We start from the raw sequence: 25036 nt of genomic DNA, 5'->3' as shown, positions 1-25036 counted from the left end.
GAAACTAAATATTGAAGTACGGGTTGAGAAGGCCTGTGTTGCCTTCTACGCCTGCAGCAAAACTTTCGGCAAAAAGTGGGGGCTTCAGTTGAAGATGACTTTATGGACGTACACAGCCGTAGTACGTCCAATCTCCTATAATATTGATAAGCTAAAGAAGGTTCAGAGAACAGCTTGCGTGGGCACCACAGGGGCCATGCGTACTTGCCCAACGGACCCCTTAAACGTTATTTTGGATCTTCTACGAACCGACGTTTTTATTAAATACATAGTTTCCTGCAGCGCTATTAGGCTGAAGGAATCAAACAGCTGGTTGTCAAAACCTTATGGTCACAGCAACACAACGAAATTGATTCCCTCAGATATTATCTCGGTAGACACTAGACTACTGCACTCCTACTTTGAGCCTTAGTAAGGGTTTTAAGGTTATTTCCCCATCCAGAATAAGATTGGGAGGATGACATCGTGTCAATAGGTTTCGACACAACCATCTTTACTGTCAGCTCAAAGATGTAGTGCGGAGTTGGTTCTCGGATCTTTTCTGAGTCCCTAAATGTAGCTAAATCCTTTAGGCTTCCTGACTTTGCTAGCGTTTTTCAGGCTGAACTGCTGGCAATAAGGGAGGCATGTAAGATACTAAAACAAAGCCCAAACCAAAACCGAAATGCGGCTATCTTTACAGACAGTCAGGCAGCTGTCAAAGCCATCAACTCGGTCTTATCCTCATCTAAATTGGTCCAGAAATGTCACGATGAGCTTGCGAGCCTGAATATTAACCTCGCTATCACCCTGATCTAAGTTCCGGGCCATAGTGGTATCGTGGGAAATGAACGGGCTGACGAGCTAGCCAGGCAAGGATCGGCCCTTTATAGCTCACTTGCGGAAATGGTTAAAATTTCTCTTGGCGCTATGAAGGGTAAAATCTTTTCTATCTACCAAACTGAATCAAACCGAAGGTGGAGCAATTTACCCAACTGCATTATATCTAGAAAGATATGGCCCACCTGTAATAAAACCCGTACATACGATCTTTTGTGCAGGCCAATGAAAGACATAGTCAGGATTGTTGCGGTTTGTACCGGACATTGGCCTATAGAAGTTCATGCGGAGAAGTTGGGTATCTCCTACAACACCTTTTCTCTTAGTTGTAGTGAGAAAGTGAAACGATAATCCATTTCCTCTGCGAATGTCCTGCTTTGGCAAACACTAGAATGAAATTTTGGTAAAGCATTGTTTCACGAACTTGATGAGCTATCTGAGACAAATATTAGATACCAAATCTTATTTCTCAATGCGTAAAAATGGCTCTAACATAATCGCTATGAAGCTTCTCTATAAATTTGTCCCTTTTTCACAGGTCAAACGAGTTTTTGGTATCAAAACGGCGCGCGCGCTACAGCGCTAATTGGATCTCAGGCTAGGTTACCTCGAGATTGCCATTTCTATCTTAGTCCCTTGCAAATAAGAAAACCGCAAATTGGCTTTTATTTTAACAAGGCCATCTAAACACAATATTGAAGTATTATTTTTGTTAACTCAACCAAAGAATACTGTTTAATGAAGGTATGCATAAGAGAATAAGCAATACATTTGATTAACATGTTCCAGCGAAATACTTCAATTTTGCGGAAAGTCTATTGCAAAACCATGAAGAAGTGCTTCTATTTTAGTTTAGTTTGTTCTGGCATGGGGGTCGTACAGTTATTATTTCTATCTCTGCTGTTGGGGACCTTAATTGGAGTTCTCGCAATAAGTAAACGATATTTACTATTCCCCCGACAAGCACCAACTAGACACCAGGTATTTAGCTTAACACTTTGCATTTGCATGGTGTTAATATTTATTTTGTTTTGTTCATATTTCAAATAGTTTATTGGTGGAATTGGTATACCTGTTGATCTCGAATATGAGTCCTTAGTTGTGGGATATGTATTGAAAGCTATGTTCTACTTACCATGGAATGCTACAACATTTAGAGAAAATCCATTTGTTCCAGAATATCAAAGCTATCTCCATACAGCCAAGGAACTGCAGCATAAAATATCAAGATGGAGTGTTTACGAATCTATTGAAAATGTTATCAATAAGTAATGTTAATTTGTATTTATTCCTAATTAAAAGGATTCTTTTTAGCTGTAATTAAAAAATTAAATTTTGAAAACTATGAATATGCCTTAGACCTTAGCCCTCTTTTAGAAGCTAAGATGCTTTTAAAATTTCCTATATTTTCTTACTTTTCAGCTACGGTTACGACGGCCAAGAGTGTCTCCTGAAAGCGGTTTGTGAATCCAGTTTTTTTAAATTCTCAAATCGAGCCTCTGTCTTGGGTGAACTTATGCATATTTTACTAACGTTAGATTTGTATAACTTACTCGAAAGCATAGTTGATGTACTTCCTTTTTCCTTACAGGCCAACATCCACGCATGATACATCTGGTAAGAAAAATCAAATCTATCTTGATGCCGAAAAATCTGGAAAATCTGGAAAATGTGAACACTTTAATTGTTCATTTTCAATAATGAAGCGGGTTTCGGTTATTTTTTAAAAAATAAATTTTTTAATTTTTTTTTTAATTTTTGTTTTCAATAACATAAAAAATAAAAAAATGTTAAATAGATAAATAATACAAGACTCAGTTTTTTTCTTGCACCTTCCTCACCCACAATGTAGATAATCAAATAATTTTGAGTTTAAAACAATTTTTTTCAAAAACTATGCTTAGTTTTGACTTGATTTAAAAACAAGCTAATAGAAAAAAGTGTTGGCTGTAAAAAAAAGGTATAATACTTAATTGTAAGTATTACCGTTAATTTGTAATTATTTTTTTCCATTTAATGTACATATTTTTTTTAATTGCCCCTACCGTCTAAACGGTAAAAAAATGCTTGTTTTTAACTGTTCTATACAAATCCGTCATTAAATTTTGTCGCATAAGTTATCGTACTCTCCCCAAGCAATACGTCATACTTTGTATGCAAGTCTATTTAAATCATATTAATAAAATTTTAAAAAAATGATTGAATATTATAAAAATCTAAGCACTCAAATTCAAATCAAAGTTTTAAAAAGTATCATAATATAGTTAACCTAATGAACCACACAAAAAATAAATAAATCAAAAACAATAGATCGAAATCTGACCATTTAAATAAATTAAAAATTTAGATAAATAGATTTTGAACCTTCGATCATTTCGTATGCCTGTTTTTTGATTTTTAAAAAATATATTTATATAAACTTATTAAAAGTTAAAACAAATTTTATAGAAATGGATAATCCAAACATTTTAATGAGACAACAAATACAAAATCAAATTGCTCCTGGTCCCGCTACCCCTATTCAACCAGGTCAAGCTTTTAATATTAACCAAAATGAATTAGTACAGCTTATCACTAGGCTAGTGGCTGACACCCTACATATTCAAGGACGACAAATATTCAACTCAATTATAAATTCTGCAGCGGACATCAATAGTGAGATAGACCAACTAATACATTTAGCTGACAATAACTTTAATGACTTAGACAAAAACAAAATATAATTAGAAAAAAGCATCGATAGAATTTTAAAAATCTATGAGTACCTTAAGGTTACTGCATTTATTTACTTAGCCTCACGTTGTGCGCCAGTTAATAAAAGTATTAGTTTTTTTTTATATTTTATTTTTTTTCTACAGAGCAAATTGTTCTGGCCTTTATCGATTGAATTGAATTTTAAAACTTACTTAAAAATAAAATTATCCTAAATTGTTTCTTGCTTACTAAATGAAGAAATGCAACTTTGCAATATTTCTTAATGTTTGCATTTCCACAGTATTTGTTACCTGATTGGTTTTCTATGGAACTTTATTTCAGAGCCAGATTTATTTCAAGTCTCTAACGTCATTGGTTCGTATATTTATATATTAAAAACAACCACCCACGTAATTTTCTTGATAGCCCTGTTTAGAAATGCCGTGTTTACTATTTCATCCTAAATTATCATTTATCTTAAATTTACTAAATTTATATCTGGAATTGTTAATAAGCATCTTACGATGGTGCAATACAAAGAATCGATCTCTTTACAAGCAACCATCATCGAGACAACATCAAGTCCAAAACAAAATTTGTCTTGTTCCAATAATATTTAATTAAATACATTCCTTATAACGTGAAAAAAGGTTGTATTTTATTTTGAATAATTTTGATTTCTAAAAATTATTGCTGAACAAAGTTGGTCCTTCGTAAAGCCGAATTTTTTTTGAAAATTAATATTGAAATAAATTCAAATAAATTTAAATTGACTTTTGAATCTATGTATGGTGGTTGCTTGGAACTTTTGGATTGCTGGAACTGCAAATATATTTGGTAAAATTGTATCGAATTATTTATTTTTTTTTGCTGTTGTCTGCTGGGTTGCTGTTGCTGTTGCACGTTAGCGTTTTTGGAGTGCTGTTTGGAAATAGGTTGCTACTTTTCTTAAAGAAACTTGTGGTGAAAAGTACATGGTTGGTGTTACTATTTCATTGATTTGTTACTCGTGAGTTTCGGTTTATACAATTTTGGTTTTAAGCATAATAATTGCAACAATCATGCAGACATTAAGGCAGGCTCGTGGACATTTAAAGGGTTCGATAACGCGTGCGCATGCTTATATTCTAGAAGTAGAAGATGAAGATATAGACAATTTAGAAACGCGGTTAGAACGGTTAGAGGAAACTTGGAAGGATTTTTGCGCTAATCATAATGAGTTTTTTTAATTTTCCGGTCAAGAGGTATACGGTGATCCCGAAATTGATTTTATTACTACGGAGAAAAAATATCTTCATGCCAAAAGTGCATTTGTAAAAGCGATTAGAAAGAACACTCGTTCAATTCCTCCACTCCTTCAATTCCTCCCCCTCTTCCACCACGTTGGATGAATCTTCCAAGCAACAAGCCGCCTTGTTAGAGACTCTTTTACGCAATCCGTCGGTTTCGAAACCATCGAGTGAAATTGAGTTGCCAAAGTTCAAAATAACTCCTTACGGTGGCGATTACCGCGACTGGCCTGAATTTTGGGACATGTTTTTAGGCATCGTCGGTTTCAAGGAAAAACTTCCGGGTGCTCAAAAAATGCGTTATTTAAAATCGTTTTTGACTGATGAAGCTGCAAAACTTTTAAACGGGATGGAGATAGCTGATTGCAATTATGAGCTCAAAAAATCAAATGGGGTGGCGCAACAGTCCGTTGTGAACCAGGGCCTAATGACTTACAACTCTCAACCATTCCTGTGTGCGAGTACTGTTGTCAGGAATGGAAGGGACCTACAATTTTAGGCCGAATCCGAAGTTTGAGAAAGCACTTTTTCATGACAAGAATTACTCTTGAAGGATTTGTCAATTCCTCGCAAGAGGCAGTACCCGCGAAAATTATTTTTTTTTTTTTAAATTAAGGTGGCACAGTCAGGGATTGAACCCAAGACCCCTTGCATGACAGTCCAACGCACTAACCATCATGCCACGGGTATGAGCTAGCGTGGGAAAAACTCGAGCGTCGGTATAATAAGCCGTTGTACATTATAAACGCGCACATTGAAAGTTTTATGAAAATGCCAACGGTGGTCGTAGCGGACAGTGGACATTTACACCGGTTATCTGATAAATCAGATGAAGTTATTCGTGGTTTAAAGGCTCTGAAATCCGAATGCAGAGATCTTGGGCTGATTTATCTAATGCTAAGTAAGACAGACTCAGATACGCGTAAAGCTTGGGCACTTCATAATGACAATTCGGAAAAAACAACAGTTCAGGAATTAATCGATTTTTTTGAAAAAAGATGCGATGCTTTGGAAGCTTGCACAACCAAATCTCATGATTTGAAAAACCGTGGTAATAAAGTAACAACGCGTTCGGGTATGACGTCGAATAATATTAAAATCCTTGCCGTATCAAATTTCGTGTGTCCAATGTGCAAACAAAATCATAATCTGCCACAGTGTTCTCAATTTCTTGCCTTGCCCATTACTGCTCGTCGAAGCTTTGCTAGGGATCAAAAACTATGCTACAATTGTTTAGGAAGCAATCATTCTTCATCGAGATGTCGATCGAAAGCTCGTTGTCCTTATTGCCGTATTCGTCATCATGTGTTGGTTCATCTAGATTCGCTATCCTCGATTAGTGAAGCTAACAATTCAAATGGAGCAATTGCCTCGACATCTCAAGCTTCCTCGTTGCCTAATGTTAGCATCCAAATTTAAAACGATATTCGTTCCTCCGGTATTTCGCCAACAGTTTTGCTTCAGATTCCAGATATCTTTGGTAACAAACATCTTTGTCGCGTTCTACTCAATACGGGATCTCAAGCTTCCTTTGTAACTGAAAATTTGGTAAAAAGATTACATCTTCGCCGTCGTCTTGCTCGCGTTCCTATTTTTGGAATCTCTTCGCTTGAAGCTGGTGTTACAAAGGGTGCCATAACCCTAAAGCCCAAATCTTGGTTTGATCCAAATGAAATGGATGTCAAAGCCTTCATTTTGAATCAATTAACTTCGAAAACTCCTCCTTTGCCTCTTGACCTTGATAGATCATTATTGTTGAATGAGCTGAGATTGGCTGACCCAGGTTTCAACGTCCCAGGTCCTATTGATATTTTGTTAGGATCTGACAAGGCCTGGAGTATTTTGTTTGATGGTCGTCGCCTTGATAACAACTGTAACTTGATTGCCCACAATACCATTTTTGGGTGGGTAATCACCGTTAAATGTCCAAAGGAGGCAATTGTTTCCTTAACAGAAGGGATTATGCAGGATGTTGATGTTCTTCTGAAATCGTTTTGGGAAATTGAAGAACTTCCACAAAATACCTATTCATTGGATTCTGGTGATTTTGCAGACTCTCATTTTTGCAAAACTTTCTCTCGAGCGCCTGATAACAAGTATGTCGTGGAGTTGCATTTTCGTCAAAAGGAAGTTGATCTTAGAAACACTCTTTCAGGAACATTGTCTCGGTTGTTTCGCCAAATTTGGGTGGATAAAAAACATCGTGACTTTCAACGCATTGTGTGGCGAAAAAGTCCTGATCAACCTATCAAACACTATCGACTGTGTACAGTCACTTACGGAACTTCTCCTGTCCCATTTCTATCGATGCGAGTTCTGAAACAACTTGCCATAGATTATGCGGATAAGTTCCCTGTTGCATCACATGCTATATTGCATGATTTTTATGTTGACGATATCATGACCGGTTCGGATTCTATATCAGGTATATTGGAATTGAAAGCAGAGTTGGTTGAATTGTTGTCCTGTGGTGGTTTGCAGTTGAGCAAATGGAGTTCCAATTGTTGGCCAGTTTTGCAGGGGTTAAATTGTGAACCTATATTTTCTCTTGATGTTGATAGCGCTGATAATTGTACAAAAGTTCTTAGACTAGTTTGGAACCCTCATCGTGACATATTTACTTTCAAAATTTCGTTGGAGGAAAAATCGCCATTGTCACCCACTAAACGAATGCTTTTATCAGAGATTTCAAAAATCTTTGAACCCTTAGGTTTCTTGGCACCTGTCACCATTTTGCTTAAAATGCTGTTCCAGGAGTTATGGGTGCATGAATCAAAGATAGGATGGGATGATCAACTCCCAAGTGAAATAGCTGACAAATGGATTTTCTATCGAAAGGATTTGCTCTACTTAGAAAGGGTCGAAATTGTCAGGAGGTTTACGTTAAATTCAAAACATTTTGATCTGATAGGGTTTTCAGATGCATCCGAGAAGGCATATTTCGCAGTCGTCTACGTTCGCAGTTTGTCAGAAAATGGAGAAATGAATGTAAAACTTGTTGCGACTAAGACCCGTGTTGCGCCTGTTAAGCAGTTAACAATTCCACGCCTGGAACTTTGTGGGGCGCTTCTCTTGAGTCGTCTAGTAAAATTGATTTGTTCTTCTTTGGATATAAAACCCTCCCAAATCTTTGTTTTTTGTGACTCTTAAATCGTTTTAGCCAATCGTACCGCTGAGATTCTTGATGTTCTTCCCCGAATGGAACTACATTCGCTCAGAAGAAAATCCAGCTGTTGCAATTGGACATTTGGTGGAGAGGCCCAGATTGGCTATCTATAGATTTTAATTTATTGCCGATTTCCGCAGAAAAAAAAGGATTTTGAAGCATTTTAAGAAAGCAGCCTGTTGTTGCCAATGTAATGTGTGTGATGGAATCACTTTTTGCCAAACGAGTCTCATCCTGGTTTAAAGTAATTCGAATCGTTGCTGTTTTTGTTCGCCGTGCGAGAAATCGTAAATTTCCTCCACAGGAACGTATAAAAGGTTTCTTGCGATCTGAAGAATTGCTTAACGCTAAACGGAAATGCCTTTTATGGGCTCAAAAAGAGTTTTACGAAGAGATACAATCCTTAAAAACAAAAAATTATGTCTCTATACGATCTAAACTGGCATCCTTATCACCGTTTCTGGATGATGTTGGGCTTCTTCGCGTTAGGGGAAGAATTTGCAATGCTGTCAATGTTTCTTTTAGCCTTAAACACCCTATAATATTGCCTAAAGGTCATCCGATCTCCATTTGGATTCCACAGGATGCTCATATAAAATTTCTTCATGCAGGTGTATCGGAATTGTTTTCTCTAGTACGGCAGGAGTTTTGGATTTTTGGATGCAGAAACCATATAAGAAAAATTGTACATGGTTGTATGGCATGTTTTCGACAACTTCAAGCTACAACAACACAACTCATGGGAAATTTGCCTTCTTTAAGACTTTCCCCATCTTTTGCTTTCTACCGAACGGGCTGTGACTATGCTGGACCAATAACTCTTCGAATCGCCAGAGGTAGAAATCCAAAGTACACGAAAGGATACTTCGCATTATTTGTTTGTATGGCGACAAAGGCTTTACATTTGGAAGTCGTGAGCGATTTATCTACGGACGCATTCATAGCGTCGTTGAGGCGATTTATTGCTAGAAGAGGAAAATGCAGCATCGTTTACTCCGACAATGGCACCAATTTTCAAGGAGCTGCGAGAACCCTGTGTGAATGTATCAAGTTGGTGCGTTCTGAAGAACACAATCATCTGGTGTCTTCAACCTTGACAGCTGAAACATCAAATGGGAGTTTATTCCTCCACATAGCCCTCATTTCGGGGGCCTTTGGGAAGCTGGTGTAAAAAGTGTCCAACAGCACCTCCAGCGTGTAGTAGGGAATAATATTCTCACTTTTGAAGAAATGTCTGCTTTGCTTTCCCAAATTGAAGCACTCCTAAATTCCAGGCCTCTTTGTGCTATATCAGATTTAGACTTCCTCTAACACCCTCTCTCTCATTTCCTTATAGGTAGACCATACGGCGATAACGGAGCCAAGCTATCAAGATGTTAAAGTTAACAGACTAGGAAGATGGCAACTTATTCAAAACATGTTGCAAGGTTTTTGGCGTCGATGGAACTTTGAATACCTAACTTTACTTCAACAACGTCCCAAATGGGAAAAGAAGACCAAACATTTTAAAGTTGGTGACCTGGTAGTCATCAAAGAGCTAAACTTGCCACCATCCAGAAATTTACTAAAATTAAATCTGGAATTGTTAATTAATGAATTCTTTAAAACTTAATTAACTCTTAATGAAATATTAATATTTTGCAAAGTTGCCAAACATAGTTATATAATACCCTAGGTTTTATTACCTTGAATTTTGTTTTGGCTTTGTAACTTTTAATGCTTTTCACCTTTGTTTTTCTATATAATCTTTAAATCTTAATCCCTTTAACAGCTTATACATATATATGAATAAGCATCTTGCGATGGTGCAATGCAAAAAATCGATCTCTTTACAAGCAACCATCATCAAGACAACATCAAGTCCATTAAACAAAATTTGTCTTGTTCCAATAATATTTAATTAAATACATTCCTTAGAACGTGAAAAAAAGGTTGTATTTTATTTCGAATAATTTTGATTTCTAATAAGTATTGCTGAATAAGCCCTTTCTGCATTATTATCTGTATAACGAAATTTATTTGAAACTATGGACGACTAAAAAACGTAGCGTACGAACGTACATACACAGACATCTTTCTTAAAAATCGTAAAAAGTTCATTACAATAACTTCCTATGGGGAGTTAATATGAATAAATAAAACTGATCCGACACTGAACTTTATTTTCTAATTCTCTATAAAGAGGTAAATTTTCAGCCTTATTCTGAGATTCAAATGAATAGCTCATTCGATAGAATAGATCTATTCATTCGAATGAACTTCACGTATTTTCACATTCGAAAGAAAGATATTCATTGTAGAATGTGTTCACAAAATGAACTTAAATGAATATTATTTTTGAAATCAGCTGCTTGTAATTTACTGACATTTCGATTGTATGTAGTATGACCAAACTGATTCTTTTGCAGACTATTTAATTTTTGTTAAAAATGTTCGGAAAATTAATTCTACATATTCCAAAAGCATAAAGCGAAATAATGTTTTGCTGGAAGCTGGGATGAGTTAATTATTTTGAAATGCATTAACGAAAACATGAATTTATTTTTTTTGGAACCGTAATACAAGTTTATTCACATGAAAAAGAATAAAATTAACTATAAAACATTTGTCTAGTGAAATACTAGAGTTTGATTTGACTATTCGAGTCATTTTTATTGAATTTTAATGTTTATTCAAAGATTTTTAATCACTCGTCTGAAATCATCAAAATAACGTTCGCGTATTAATGGTTCCACCATTTATTTCACACACATCTGGTCACACCTGTGAATTTTCAAATACAAAAGAAAATCAATTTGAATTTGAATTTGAAGTAATGTTTTAGCAACAAAATGGCAATTGTTTTATTTATGAGCAGTGAAAATGGTGAGGAACAGATTATTAGAAGAAGGATAAGGGATGCATCAAATCCATTCGAGTTTGAAAGTTCAAAGTAAGTACAGATATGTAAATAGTTTCCTTTCAGTTCCCGTCCTTATATATGAATTTTTGTTTTTGTTTCTTTGAAGATTTATTAAGAATTTTCGATTAAACAAAAGTGCTTTCAAGTACGTGTTGGATGAGCTGAACACCGAAGTTGAAAGGGGAACATCTGTGTCTATATCTCCAATCATAATGTTGGCAACCACGTTGCGATTTGTCGCAGAAGGTGGATACCAATTTGGAGTAGGCAAGGACGGTGGTATTAAACTTTCTCAATCGTCGGTGTCAAAGTGCATAAAAAAAGTGGTATCTGCATTAGAAGCTAAACTATGCCCCAAATGGATACATTTTAAAGCTAATGACGAAGAAAAGGAAGCAATTAGGGGACATTTTTACCAAAAGTTCGGTTTTCCAGGAGTGATCGGTTGCGTTGATGGTACGCACGTTGCTATTAAACCCCCTCCACCAGAAATAAGACATTTGTTTTATAACCGAAAGGGATTCTACAGCTTGAATGTTTTAATTGTAAGGCTTCGAATTCAAGTAAATTTTTGCATATAACTTTTAGTAACATTACACTCAATGACAGATCTGCGATCAAAAGATGCAAATAAGGTATATAGATATGCCTCTCAACCTGGTGCAACACACGACGCGTTAGCGTGGAAGGTATCTTCCGTGCGAAACTATCTTTTGCAACAGTATACTGGAGGAAGACATACAAACTCTTGGCTGCTAGGTAAGAAACAATAATCATTTTTGGAAACATTGATGACATTGATTGATTCAGGTGACGCAGGCTATCCCCTAGAACCTTGGGTAATGACACCATATCGTTCACCAATTACCGGAAGTTCTGAACGAACTATCGGCTTACTGAAGAACAGATTTAGGTGTTGTCTTAAGGCTAGGCAGTTGCATTACTCAGCAGAAAAGGCTGCCCAAATAATAAACGTTTGCGCAGCCTTGCACAACATCTGCATTCATTTCAAAGTTGCAGATAATGCTGAAAATTTGCACATTGAAGATCACACTGAAAATGCTTTTAGTGACGTGGATGAAAGTGAAAATAGTCACATTCTTGAAGCTAGAAACGTTCGTGACAGAATCGCTGGTTTATTTTAATTAAAAGAGTACACAATTTACATATTGAGATATCACTATATCAGTCTTATTTATTTCATTTTTTTAATTCAAAAATAAATTAATTAAAAACTAAAACCATTCACAACAAAAAAAAACTTAATTCAAAACTAAAACCAATCACAAAAAAAAAAAACTTAATTCAAAACTAAAACCATTCACAAAAAAATACCCTGGCACTTATGCCTTCAACGGACTACTTAAGTGAAGTGATCCTGACAATAGCTTCCTCGAACTCCGTTAGGGCTACAAGATTGTTGTCATTGAATCCCGACGGTTTCCTTTTTACTTTATTTTCCACCAGTTTCTTTTTTGTTTTGGATTTAAAATCAGCCCAAACCTTGAAACCAAACATTTGTTACTATTCACCTTTTTTGTTAAAATTTAATTTATAGACCTTTTTCCAATTCGCACCGTCTTTAGAAGGAGGTCCGTAGCTATTCAGCTTCTCCGCAGCATCTCTCCAAAAGCGATCGATGTCAACCCGGTTTGTTGAAAATCCCTTGGCTATTTCAGGATTTTCTTCCATCAATCTGATGAGAATCTCCTTCTGCTCCCGGTTGGTCCAATTGGAATGCGATTGCGACCTTTATTTTAAAAAAAAAAAAACACAAATAATTCATAAAATATTTTTATTTTATCTATTTTTCAACACAAATATCAAAGCTTACATACATGTTTTGCGGATCTATTCGCCAGAAAAATTGAACGCTAATGAAATGACATTTGTTTCGAATGATTAGAAAGTCAAACTTTGCTTAAGTTTTGAATTAAAATGAACTTTCGAATCGTTAGAAACTGAAAATACGTATCATACGAATTCGAATAACTTTCGAACGAAAGAGAATGTCAAAATAAGGCTGTTTGTTTTCATTTTAGACTAAAGCACTGAGTTAAAAAAAAAGTGGCGCACCTTGAAATTTCGTAAAAATTTCAAATACGCTACGAGCAATAAAATAGTAGTGGGTAGTGAAATGAAATATAAGTTGGTTAAAATACAAAAGCTTTTGTAACATGAACTGTAGTGCTAAAAGATAGAATATATGTATACCTTCTTTGTTTTTAAATAATAAACTAAATACAAAATGTATTAAATAATAAATTATTTATTCGCAAATTTATATTTTTTTGTTAAATATATGACACAACTAGATCTTCAAAACCAATGAAGTAGTAGCGTGACACTAAAAATTACATTATTTGACAAAATAACGGTATATTTCAAACAAAAAATTAAACAAACTTAATACTTATTACATGACCATGACTTTTGATAACGGCTTCACAACGCCTTTTCATGGAATTTACAAGGACTTGACATCTCTTCAATGGTATATTCTGCCACGCGTGATGAACTACAGCCCAAAGTTCATTGTTGTTTTTTGCCTTAGAGATTGAGCTGGCCAATCTATAACCTCAATTCCATTGCCGCGAAACCATTCCTTAGCCAACTTACATGCTTTGGATCGTTATCTTGCTGACCTTAATTCTAGACCCACCACGTTTCACCGTCTTAATAGTGTATCTGTTAACATATTCTGTATCAGAGGGGCGCCTTACATACTGATGGGAGCATTTACCTCCATATAAAATAATTTTGAATTCACCAGTCTATAAAATATTCCTTCACTTGTCAGTGGGCCAAGTGAGATGTTCTTTGGCATAATGAAGACGTCGGGTTACATGACTTTTCTTCAAAAGTGGCGCCTTGCTGGGGCTATATATATACTCACGTAGACGCCTGCGTACCGTGTGAACACCATAGGCTAGGTATAGCTCGTCGCGGATTTCTATAGCAGACATTGCTGGTCTATTTTTAGCACAACGAATGACATGTCGAACTGTATAGCCTCTGAAAGAATCCGCTTTTTACCGCGTATCATTGGGGCTGAGCAGCCGACGAGTTTTTCCACCTCCCTGTAGGTCTTGCCTTGTTTTATTAGTTTTGAATCAAAGTTCTTATTTCTTCGCTACAATGTTTTCCTCGTCCCACTAAATTATGAACAGTACAATACTTTTTGTACCATTAATGGAATATTTTATGTTAAATTCAATATTTATAAATTTGTATGCTTGTCGCTACTATTTTATTGCTCAAATCAAGAGATAAAACAAGCAGTGAATAATAACGGTTAAAGTTTGGCACCTGAAAATGCAAAGTCAGGGTTGTCACACAAGATCGTTAATGAAATAATGCATAATGGAAACCGATATGGTGCTCAGGACGCGAAATATGTAGTAGAATAAATTCAACTAACAGGCACTACTATTTCATTGTCCGTAGCTGTACGTTAAAAAGACTTTTCTTTTTAAATTCAGTATTGTTTATTAACATTTAATATTATAAATGTATGAAGGAACTTAACAAATGGAAAGAACTTTTAAATAAAACATACAATAAATGAGTTATTTTCACTGAGGATTGGGTATTGCATCCCCTTACTCTATCAAAGCTTCGCCTTGGCATACCTTGAATAAGGTTTCTTACGATCTCTTCGTCTCTTATTCCACTCCTTAATCTGACTAAATCTCAGCCCACTTAGTGTCTCAGCAGATCCCAAATATGTTTGATGGGATTCATGATACCCTCCTCAGAAATTTTCCTGCTGGGCAACTGTTGTCGAATTGTATCTTCCACCTGATCTTTTCCACTCTCTTTTACGTCCATCTGGTGAGCGTAGACAAAACCTGTACTTATCGGTGAAGAGCACTATACCCTTGTTGGTCTCGGTTCAATCTTGGTGAAGACGTCCAAATTCCATTCGCTCGTGCTGTATCGTGTGTCTTGGTATACGACCAGATCACTCTTTATTAAACGCCGCCCTAGCGTTTAAGCCTTAACAGTGGTCCCTCTCACTGAATAAAGTCTATGAGATACTTCCACCGCTGTTTCGTGACGATATCGACTCGCTTCGTTTTAGCTGCGAGAATTTCTTTTGCGCTCAAGTCATCTTTTTACTCCGTTCTAACTTGAACTTGAGAACCACCAATGTCTACCAAAACAAAATGTCGCTTGACCAATTCGTATAGATCCTCCTCGCACTCGCAAATCTGGAAGTTACCATAAGATTGGTAATCGCTTTCGCTACCACCACTGATACACCAACCCAATCTAGTTTTCAGAGCAATTGGTTCATTCCACTTGCCTTCTCGGACTTTCAAGGCCAAATCCCTTGAGATGATGAAACTTCTCTATAAACTCTTGTGACAAGGATTGTGATGGCAGGGCAAGTGACTTGACTGTTCTCACCCTCGAAGACTTCTCCTTTTCAGCACCTTTTGCCGAAATCGGTAATGACACAACTTCAGACTCTTCTTCACGGCGAGTGGAATTGGCTGTCCATCTGAGGCACAACGGTTTAGGAGTACCTTTCAAATTTAATTTTTGCGCTATTGCTTCCTCTAGCAGCGTGCAGGAAGACCCGCTACCCAAAAGGGCATACGTATGAATATCCTTTCCATTGCCATGCAACACCACTGGCGAAATTCGGAATAGCATTCCCTTTTCTTTGTCGTTCTGATGAGATTAGCATGCACCTACATCTTTACCTCCTCCAGAATGCAACAGCGCATGATGTTTCAGCCTACAGCCTACCACACTCTTTCATATTGTTGCACCTTACTCGTTTCGAATGCTTAAGGCACATGCACAGTGCCTTCTCTGAAACAAGCTTCTGACGATCTTTATATTGTTGCACCTTACTCGTTTCGAATGCTTAAGGCACATGCACAGTGCCTTCTCTGAAACAAGCTTCTGACGATCTTTAACAGAAAGCGTGTTGAATGCATCGCAATCTAATATTCGATGACTTTGTCCACAAACGTACTTCGGTCTAGATCCCTTTAGCACATGCAGCCTCAGGCCCATTGTCTGCCTGTACATGCGTGTGTACATGTCCCGAACGCTTGTCCATCTTATTGCCATGGTCTGCATACTTCGTTACCACAGCTGCTGCCTCTGCCCTCCTGTACATCCACTCACCAAATCCTCTTATATTTTGCTCAACGTCGCTTGCCTGTAACCCCATGGCCCACTCCAATTTCATGTCTGAAGGTAGCTTATCTATTAGCGTTTTGAGCAATAGTTAATTATTCATGTGGTCTGTCAGGTCAGACGCCTCCATAGAGGAACTCAAATTCTTAACTGCCAGAGCATATGATATAATTGTTTCCAGGCGCTCCATTCTTGGGGCTATAAAAATCTTCACCTTCTTTATAAGATCCTCAACAATATACTCTGGCCGACCAAATAGCAGAGTGGACAAAACTGTTGGCACAGATGCAGGAAGCATTAACTGACTGCTCACTGCTTGAAACGCTTAACCCTTCAGCGCCTTTGGCAGCCACAGTGCAGTGTTGTTTCGATAGCAACTTATAAATAGAGGCCATTCATCTGATTTACCTGAGAAGAAAGGCAATTCCCCGGATATACTTTTCCTTGACGCTATTTGATTAATTGTTATGATAATAATTTGCTTCACGTAACTTTATCATTATCGTCTCGTTCAATCGTTTTCAGTATAAGTTCGTGGAGTATATACCTAATGTCAAAATGAACTCAACGAAAGGTAGTGCTTGTTCAATAACTTAAAAATGTTATTAAACTTGGTTTTCCTCTATGGGAATTTTTTGAAAATTTGGAAAAAACGTATTGTTAATAAACATGCCAATTATTTTGTGATGTTTGTTGTTATTGTCACTTTTTGTGTTTTCATTTGTTGCCGCCGAAGATAAAACAATAATATGAAAATGTTTGTTCAATGTCTTATATTTTTGTAAATCAGCTGCAGTAATAAACCCAATTTGATCCAAGGGAAGGAAGTGAAGACTTCACTTTATCCACATTGCACATAACTTGGCTTCTAAAATATTTAATGTTTCCAAAACTAATTTGGAGTAGTGCTTTGTGCAAGACCGATACAAAAATCGTTGCCTGTCGAATATATCAATTTTCCTACGCCCCAAAGTTTCAATAGTTACAACAAATTTGAATATTGATTGTATATACAATTTATTGTTTATAATATCATTATAAAGTCCTCTTCTGCAATTCCAATTGTTTTATTTATTAAACAACAATTAAGAGAGATTAATAATGGTTTGTATATAAAAAAATGAGTAACCGAATTCATTGTATTTTTTTGAGTTTTTATTTTCATTTTGTAACAAAACTAAACTACAACGAAACTTTTTTGCTTCAATTTGCTTAGTTGTCAATGGAAATTAATAGCAGACGATACCTACTTAGCTATCGTGCAAACGCTATCGTTTTGACGATATCACTTTGACGATTATCGTCTTACGTGAAGTGAGACTATCGTCGAAACGATATAGTCTAGCGATTATCGTTCTACGGAATGGCCCCCCTGGCTAAATCTGACTTGCATTTAAGGCAGAACCATTTACGTCTCTTTACCGAATCGTCAACTCCTGCACATCCATAATGCACCCAGATGTCGCACATTCATACGTGTCATTAAAACCACGAAAGTGGAAGCATAAGATTTGAGGTATGTCTAAAATAATCAAATGAAGATTCATAATGGCTAAATCAGCAGCTCGTGCCTGTTTTGCCCAGCGTTAATAATCGTTTATGTTTCAAAAACAGCCTGATAAGAGCCAATTGTTTTTATTTAAAATGTTAAAGCTCGGCCAAACCAAACGAACGCAAGTCTGTGGTTTGGCTGTAAATTATCTCATACTTTATAAGAACCTGATATGTTGGAAAATTACTAGGCGAGATTCAGTATTCAGGAAAAAAATCCTTATAGTAAGCAAAACTATATTTTGTGGACCAATTTTACGCATCTATTTATCAATTTAGTTTACAATTTTATTTGCTACGATGAATTTATATTTTGCTATACAACATATTTTCAATATTTTCCTCATAAAATTGTATGTCTTTTCATTATTTGTAAATATTTCTAAAACTCAAAGATAAACATCTGAAAATTGTTAAAAAAGAGAGTAAACAAGGAGAGCAGTAATCTAGACAGGCACAATTGTTTGCTTATACAGTTTTAAACGCACTCATTTTAAGCTGTCATAATTCAGTCTCGCCAACCTATAAAATAAAACCAACTTGTCGATATCGAAAATCTAAAAAATTTCACCCCAAAAGTCAATTCTCATCTCATTTCTCATTTCAAATCACGTTTTCCTTCTGCATAGACCGGCAGTTGTTGTGAATTTCTATTGGTTACCATTATTTTAATTTTTCTTTGTGAAATAAATTCAATTAAACAGTAAATCAAAAATATATTCCAACGTAAGTCTTAAATTATTTCTTTATTATGTTTTTATTCAAGTCTTCCGTAATTTTGTTTTGTAAAAAAGTGAATAACCTCAAACTCTTATTAGTGAAAGATTTAGATTGTTCTGGAATGTGTTAATCCGATAAGACGAGGCTAAAGTCAAGTCATCAATTTGGTAAAAACAACGATTAATCAATGCAAAATGTTTTATATTTTTATTAGTTACTAACATATAAAGTGTTATATTTCAAGATTAAAACTATGGGAACAGGCATGTGATGAAAAGAATCAATGTATCGAAACCATTATTACATGAAAGCATGTGCTGCATTACTTAAACTTAATTTTTAAGTTGAAGTTCAATTAAATTCAATACCAATTACTTTTTCATTGATCCAAGACCCTTTGAATATCTGATACATTTTCTTGGTTTGGCTTATACACACAATTGAATATTATTTCATCATGCAAAGAGTTGTTATATAATACTGGAAAAGGAGTTTCTTGTGTAACGCAAGTCTATTTGGTTAATTGATTAAAAAGTTATTTCAATCCATAACTATTAAAGGTGATCTATGATAAAACTAAAAAAAACATGGTTTCTACGATTTCTAACCTCTACATTTTCCTTTATTTCTAACGAAAAACGGGAATGCTATTCCGATAGCGAGTAACAATTATATATTTGTAGATAATTCTTTCGTTTTGCGTTTTTACTACCTACTATTCCACTGCTTCAAAAACATTTCAATTGTGTTCGGATTGGCTTTAAACATAATTTTATTATTTGTGGGGTGTACCCTGAGAATACGATAGTTATATGTACATAGGTATACTCATTAAATATTTTGGCTTAATAATTTTGATATCCATTGAAAAATGTTTTCGTAAGCTTCATATAGGCTTAACTATACTCCTGCACTATACAAATTTTGAAATGTGAGGAGATTAATTCCTTGAAAAATTATTTTGTGCTGCTTGCAGGCAAATACATTTACATGTTTTGCACCAAAATAAAACTCAAAGGCTATTTACTAAAAAGCATTAGAATTGCTAGTTCTTGAATATTCCGTTACTGAAATGTATGTTTTATTAAGAGGTAACGTTAATCAAAACGTAAAACTAAAACAACCAACAAAATTAATTTTCGCGGGTACTGCCTCTTGCGAGGAATTGACAAATCCTTCAAGAGTAATTCTTGTCATGAAAAAGTGCTTTCTCAAACTAGCCGTTCGGATTCGACCTAAAATTGTAGGTCCCTTCCATTTCTGACAACAGTACTCGCAGACTGGAATGGTTGAGCAAAAGTGCTTTCTCAAATTAAAATTGTCGGTCCCTTCCTGGTTCACAACAGACTGTTGCGCCACACAATTTATTTTTTAAACGACAGTTAATGAAGATCTCAAATTTTGAACATTCTTTCGTGTAAATGTCTTCCTTCAAAATGGAGATTGGTGTTACGCGCCCTACCCTGCAGTAAACTTAATTCAATTGCGCTAAATTCTCGACGAATGTTTCCTTTGTCTCTTTGAGGTATCCCCATACAAAAAAATCCGTTGGGGTGAAGCAGGGAAAGCTTCCCAAAGCAAATTCCTCGATTCTCTAGCCGTATGTGAGATCGCACCATGTCGGATGAACAATGGATGAGCTTGTAGTTTCGACAAAAAGAATTGCGCTGTCATGCGTCGGTAGTTATAACTATTGACATTTGTCCCTTGGAAAAAAATGATCCAATGCACCAAACAATTACCCTGGGGCAATGGAATAGCTTTTGGTTTTTCAGTCGAGGGTTATGGGTTCTTGCATCCCAATAACGACAGTTTTTTTTTATGAACGTGGCCATTTAAATAAAAATGAGCCTAGTCGCTCCAAAAATGGGAATCACAGTATTTAAACGCTCTTAAATCGTCTCACAAAAATGTTTGCTTGAAACAGAATCACTTTCTTTAGTTCGTGAAAGATTTAAATATTAAATGGATGGAATTTCTAATGATTTTTAAAATTGTCAAGAACAATCTTTCTTGGGAGTCCCATTGAGGCTACCCTTTTCCGTATTGAAAGTCGTGGTCCTTGAAGATCAACTGGGCCAATTGCGCGGAACCCTTGCACCCATAAACGAATTAAATTCACACTAGGCCCATCACTTATTTTTCGGATATTGATGTGTGAACAAAATTGTAGACGCGCAATTACGTACGAATCATTTCTCTTGAAAAATGTGTCGAAGGGAAACGCGATGCACACTTTTTTTTGTAAATAAGTTTTTAACTGTCGTCAACAAAAAAAACAGTACAAAGAAAGACGTTTCTAAAATACTTAAATCAAATTATTAATCTATTTTCTATTATCTTTCAAAGCTAAAAACAAAAATGTTTCCACTTATATTTTTAGCTGGACGTCATCTCTCATTTGATACAAAACTTTATCGTATGCACCCTTAGAATTTTGCATTCCCTTTATTATTCTATTATTTATAGATGTTCAGAAAAAAAATTCCTGCATTTCAGTTTTTTAATTGTCGGTTCAAGTGAGTTTTTCATTTAATTAGCTTTTGTAATAAGTTTGAATAAATTAATACCTGAATACATTATGAAACTAAATAAATAATTTTATGTTCCATTGACACGAGCAATTAATTGAAATTTCATTTTATTATTAATTTTATTACATAATTCGCTCAAACCAAAAATCCTACACATATTGGAAATCTTACACGACTTATTGTACCTTTAAATTAATTTTGGTAATTCAGAACTTGTCATCTGGAGATACTTTGAGACACTTAAGTTTTTTTCATAAAAAGAGCCCAATAATAAATTTAAATAGGGGAATACATTTTTTTTGCACATTTAAAAACTAATTCTAAATGTGTTTAATTTATTTTTAAATTGGACCAATATGTATTATGTTGAATCAATAAATGTTTAACTAAATCATGAGAAAAATACATACAATTTATTTGATTACACAACTGCATGCAAAGTAACATATATTTTGTATTTGAGTTTGTTATTCTCACTTTCTAACAAATTTAACGGGAATAGTACCTATTGTGATTGAGGCTCATTTTACGTAAATTTGGTTGTCTGTCGTTCATCAATATTTTTTAATGTGTGTTTTTGCATTTTCTTAATTAATTCAGATATTCATTAACAATGTATATCTTATAGCAATGAAATAGTGATTTTTCAAGTTAAGTCAATTTGGAAGAAAATGTGTTGTGTTTAATTTTTAATTTTCATTTTTTAAATATTTTATTTGGAGGAAAAAGCTCTCTATATTAAGTTTAATGCCCCTCCAAGACAGAGTTTAAATCTCGTTACACAACTAAGAACTTAAAATATGGCGGGTGCTATATTATTATATAGAGCTGTTTTTCTTACTATGAAGTTGGATTTATACCCTTGTCTAAAATATCATAGATAAGCGCTCAAATGAAAAAAAAAAAAAACTACAAAACATTATGCGTCCATACACAGAAGGTGAAATATGGCTATTCCAATAAAATAGGGACTCAAAGCACAGAAATAGAAAACCAAAGTAATAGTTTTGAAATTAGAACAATGACAATATTTAACGGTCAGCTCAGTCTCTCGACATAAATCTAATAGAGAATCTGTGAGCAATCAATGCCTAATCGGTTAAGTAGGTTTTAGAAAATTAAAATTTACAGGAGTATGTTATAGGATTTTTAGGCGTAAAAAATTTTCAATATTGCCATCAAATAGTTTGTAACATATCCATAATTTTTAGCTTTTCAATGTTTCCAATTTTAGATGTTCCGCCTGCCAGCAACAATTTCTCGGCTCTCTATTGCTCGCCAATATGCTGTACGTCAATATGCCAAAGACGTTAGATTTGGACCAGAAGTGCGCGCTCTGATGCTCCAAGGCGTGGATATATTAGCCGATGCTGTAGCCGTGACAATGGGCCCAAAAGGGCGTAATGTAATTATTGAACAGTCATGGGGTTCACCAAAGATCACAAAAGATGGTGTGACTGTAGCTAAGTCCATTGAATTAAAAGACAAATTCCAAAATATTGGCGCAAAATTAGTGCAGGATGTTGCAAACAACACCAACGAGGAAGCAGGAGATGGAACTACTACTGCTACTGTTTTAGCTCGTGCTATCGCCAAAGAAGGTTTCGAAAAGATTTCTAAAGGTGCTAATCCCGTAGAGATTCGTCGAGGTGTTATGATTGCAGTTGACGCTGTCAAAGATAACCTAAAAACTATGTCTCGTCCTGTGAGCACACCAGAAGAAATTGCGCAAGTAGCCACAATATCTGCTAACGGTGATGTTGCTGTAGGAAACTTGATAAGCGAGGCCATGAAGAAGGTTGGACGAGATGGTGTCATCACCGTTAAGGATGGAAAAACTTTGACCGATGAGTTGGAAGTCATTGAAGGCATGAAATTCGATAGAGGTTATATTTCGCCATACTTCATTAACTCTTCGAAAGGTGCCAAAGTTGAATTCCAAGACGCTTTGGTGTTGTTTTCCGAAAAGAAAATTTCCTCTGTTCAATCCATTATCCCAGCTCTGGAACTTGCAAATGCACAAAGAAAACCTTTGGTCATCATCGCTGAAGACATTGATGGAGAAGCTTTGAGTACCTTAGTAGTTAACCGATTGAAAATTGGTCTTCAAGTTGCAGCTGTTAAAGCACCAGGTTTCGGTGACAATCGAAAATCCACTCTTACAGACATGGCTATTTCTTCAGGTGGTATTGTTTTTGGTGACGACGCTAACTTGGTTAAATTGGAAGATGTCCAAATAGGTGATTTGGGAAAAGTTGGCGAGGTCGTAATTACAAAAGACGATACACTTTTGTTGAAGGGCAAGGGCAAGAAGGAAGACATTGACAGACGGGTAACCCAAATCAAGGATCAAATTGAAGAGACTACTTCTGAGTACGAAAAGGAGAAATTGCAGGAACGGCTCGCTCGTCTAGCTTCCGGGGTGGCACTTTTGCGTGTTGGTGGTTCAAGTGAAGTCGAGGTCAATGAGAAGAAGGACCGTGTCCATGACGCTCTAAATGCTACCCGGGCAGCTGTTGAAGAAGGAATTGTTCCCGGAGGTGGAACTGCATTGTTGCGTTGTATTCCAAAATTAGACGGTCTCAAAGGTGCCAATGAAGATCAAGTAAATCATTTTTAAACTTGAGTACTAATTATCATGTTAACGATTATTTTCATTTTAATAGAACATGGGGATTGATATTGTTCGTCGTGCCCTCCGAATGCCATGCATGACTATTGCCAAAAACGCTGGCGTTGATGGTGCCATGGTTGTAGCAAAGGTTGAGGTTAAGGAAGGAGATTTCGGCTACGACGCTTTGAAGTCCGAGTACGGCAATCTTATCGAAAAAGGTATCATCGATCCCACCAAAGTTGTTAGAACCGCACTGACCGATGCTTCAGGGGTTGCTTCCCTACTTACGACAGCTGAAGCTGTTGTCTGTGAAACTCCTAAAGAAGATGGTGCACCAGCTATGCCTGGTATGGGTGGAATGGGTGGTATGGGAGGCATGGGTGGAATGGGCGGTATGATGTAAAAACGATAATGAATGATTGTCCTGCGCATCACTGCTTATTTTATACATAAAATGTTCTCCTTGTTTAATTTTTCTACTTTAAATTTTTGTTTGTATTTTAAAAAAACAAATTCCGTTTCTTCATTTAAGTTACTTCCATTTAATTTCTTTTTCTAAATAAATGTATACATATTATATATGTAAAAACCGAACAACTTAATTTTTGTTCTTGAGTACTTGTTGCACTTAAGACTTGTTATTTTGTAAATTATGATTACCATTAAACTACACACTGATTAAATATGCAAATCTTATATTATATTTAGAAGAGGATTCAAATCATATTTGATTCAGTGTGCAAGTAGTAGTCAGTTTAAAAAAATAATAGATTTTAGTTTATAAAAAAATGTAAACTTGTTTTTAGAAAGCCTGTTAAATTGCATTTATTTTCACAGGTTTTAAATAAATTGTACGTCTTATTTTGGGGACAGAAAATATATATAACTTTTAAAAATAAAAATTATATTGTTTTATAATTGTTAACGAAAATATTTTGAATTTATTAACTTCCAATAATTCGTAAAATGAATGAAGTTTTTTTTATATTGGCTATCAACAAAAGTCAATCGGTCCGAAAGTTGTAAATTAAATATCGTTTTAATATTTGACGTTTAATCGAACAAATAACATGTTTTTAAATATTTTAAAGCTTTATAAAAATTATTTTTAGCGACTTAAAAAAATAACAACAAAATCAGGACCATTCCCCCGACACCTCTTGAATAAAATTAGGTTTTATTTTTGTTTGTAGAAACTTTCCAATAGTAGGTAACTACATACACATTTGAACATAGAGCTTAAAATTCTCAGAAATAAATTTTAAATTATTTAAATATAAAACCCATTTGATTCACCTTCCATATTAAAAAAAAATCAAATATTTAAATCTTAGTACTATACATTTTGTTTTGTTTTATCATTTTTAAATTGTTTAAAGTAAAAGTCAAACCAATTATAAAGAAATCAAAAATATCATCAAACCAAGGCGTTAGAAACGTGATAATAAATTAATTTCAAAGGAAAATGTCAAGCTGTCCGCATTTTATGAAAAATAGAATAGGATTACTTTAATGAAAGAGTGATATTTCAGAAATAAATTTTAGTTTGCACAAGACTTGAAAATTAATATAATATCAGAGCATTTCTGC

General features: G+C 35.2%; 3 protein-coding genes across 4 annotated transcripts in view; all 3 read left to right on the top strand.

The window, feature by feature from the left end:
• The window catches only part of LOC129944568 (uncharacterized), a 36621-nt gene extending 34022 nt beyond the window's left edge, over positions 1–2599 (top strand). Inside the window, exons 1-4 of one of the 2 annotated variants that reach the window (XM_056054095.1) lie at positions 1620–1800; positions 1870–2087; positions 2242–2352; positions 2411–2599. In XM_056054095.1, coding sequence (XP_055910070.1) covers positions 1648–1800; positions 1870–2087; positions 2242–2352; positions 2411–2546 — 618 coding nt within the window. In that variant the 5' untranslated portion in view covers positions 1620–1647 and the 3' untranslated portion in view covers positions 2547–2599. Of the gene's footprint in view, positions 1–1619; positions 1801–1869; positions 2088–2241; positions 2353–2410 lie in introns of those variants that run through there. The other variant, XR_008781460.1, reaches the window with a different exon arrangement.
• A 6066-nt stretch (positions 2600–8665) lies between these two features.
• Positions 8666–9139, top strand: LOC129945090 (uncharacterized). The gene has a single exon (XM_056054748.1). It carries the CDS (start codon positions 8666–8668, stop codon positions 9137–9139), a length of 474 nt encoding a protein of 157 aa, XP_055910723.1.
• A 9004-nt stretch (positions 9140–18143) lies between these two features.
• Positions 18144–24348, top strand: LOC129945498 (heat shock protein 60A). The gene is made up of 3 exons (XM_056055283.1): positions 18144–18304; positions 22067–23437; positions 23499–24348. Exons 2-3 carry the CDS (start codon positions 22067–22069, stop codon positions 23847–23849), a joined length of 1722 nt encoding a protein of 573 aa, XP_055911258.1. The 5' UTR covers positions 18144–18304; the 3' UTR covers positions 23850–24348.
• The last annotated feature ends 688 nt before the right edge of the window (positions 24349–25036 follow it).

The sequence above is a fragment of the Eupeodes corollae genome, chromosome 2, assembly GCF_945859685.1.
Source record: "Eupeodes corollae chromosome 2, idEupCoro1.1, whole genome shotgun sequence".
Taxonomy (NCBI): Eukaryota; Metazoa; Arthropoda; class Insecta; order Diptera; family Syrphidae; genus Eupeodes; species Eupeodes corollae.
Note: the sequence above shows the minus strand (reverse complement) of the source record. Positions and strands in the feature narration are given on the sequence as shown.

Bases quoted from the DNA above. Each gene is read 5' to 3' on its own strand.
- LOC129945498 (XM_056055283.1), top strand. From the start codon at position 22,067: ATGTTCCGCCTGCCAGCAACAATTTCTCGGCTCTCTATTGCTCGCCAA. The intron at 23,438-23,498 runs GTAAATCATTTT...TCATTTTAATAG, and splicing joins AAGGTGCCAATGAAGATCAA to AACATGGGGATTGATATTGT.
- LOC129945090 (XM_056054748.1), top strand. From the start codon at position 8,666: ATGGCATGTTTTCGACAACTTCAAGCTACAACAACACAACTCATGGGA.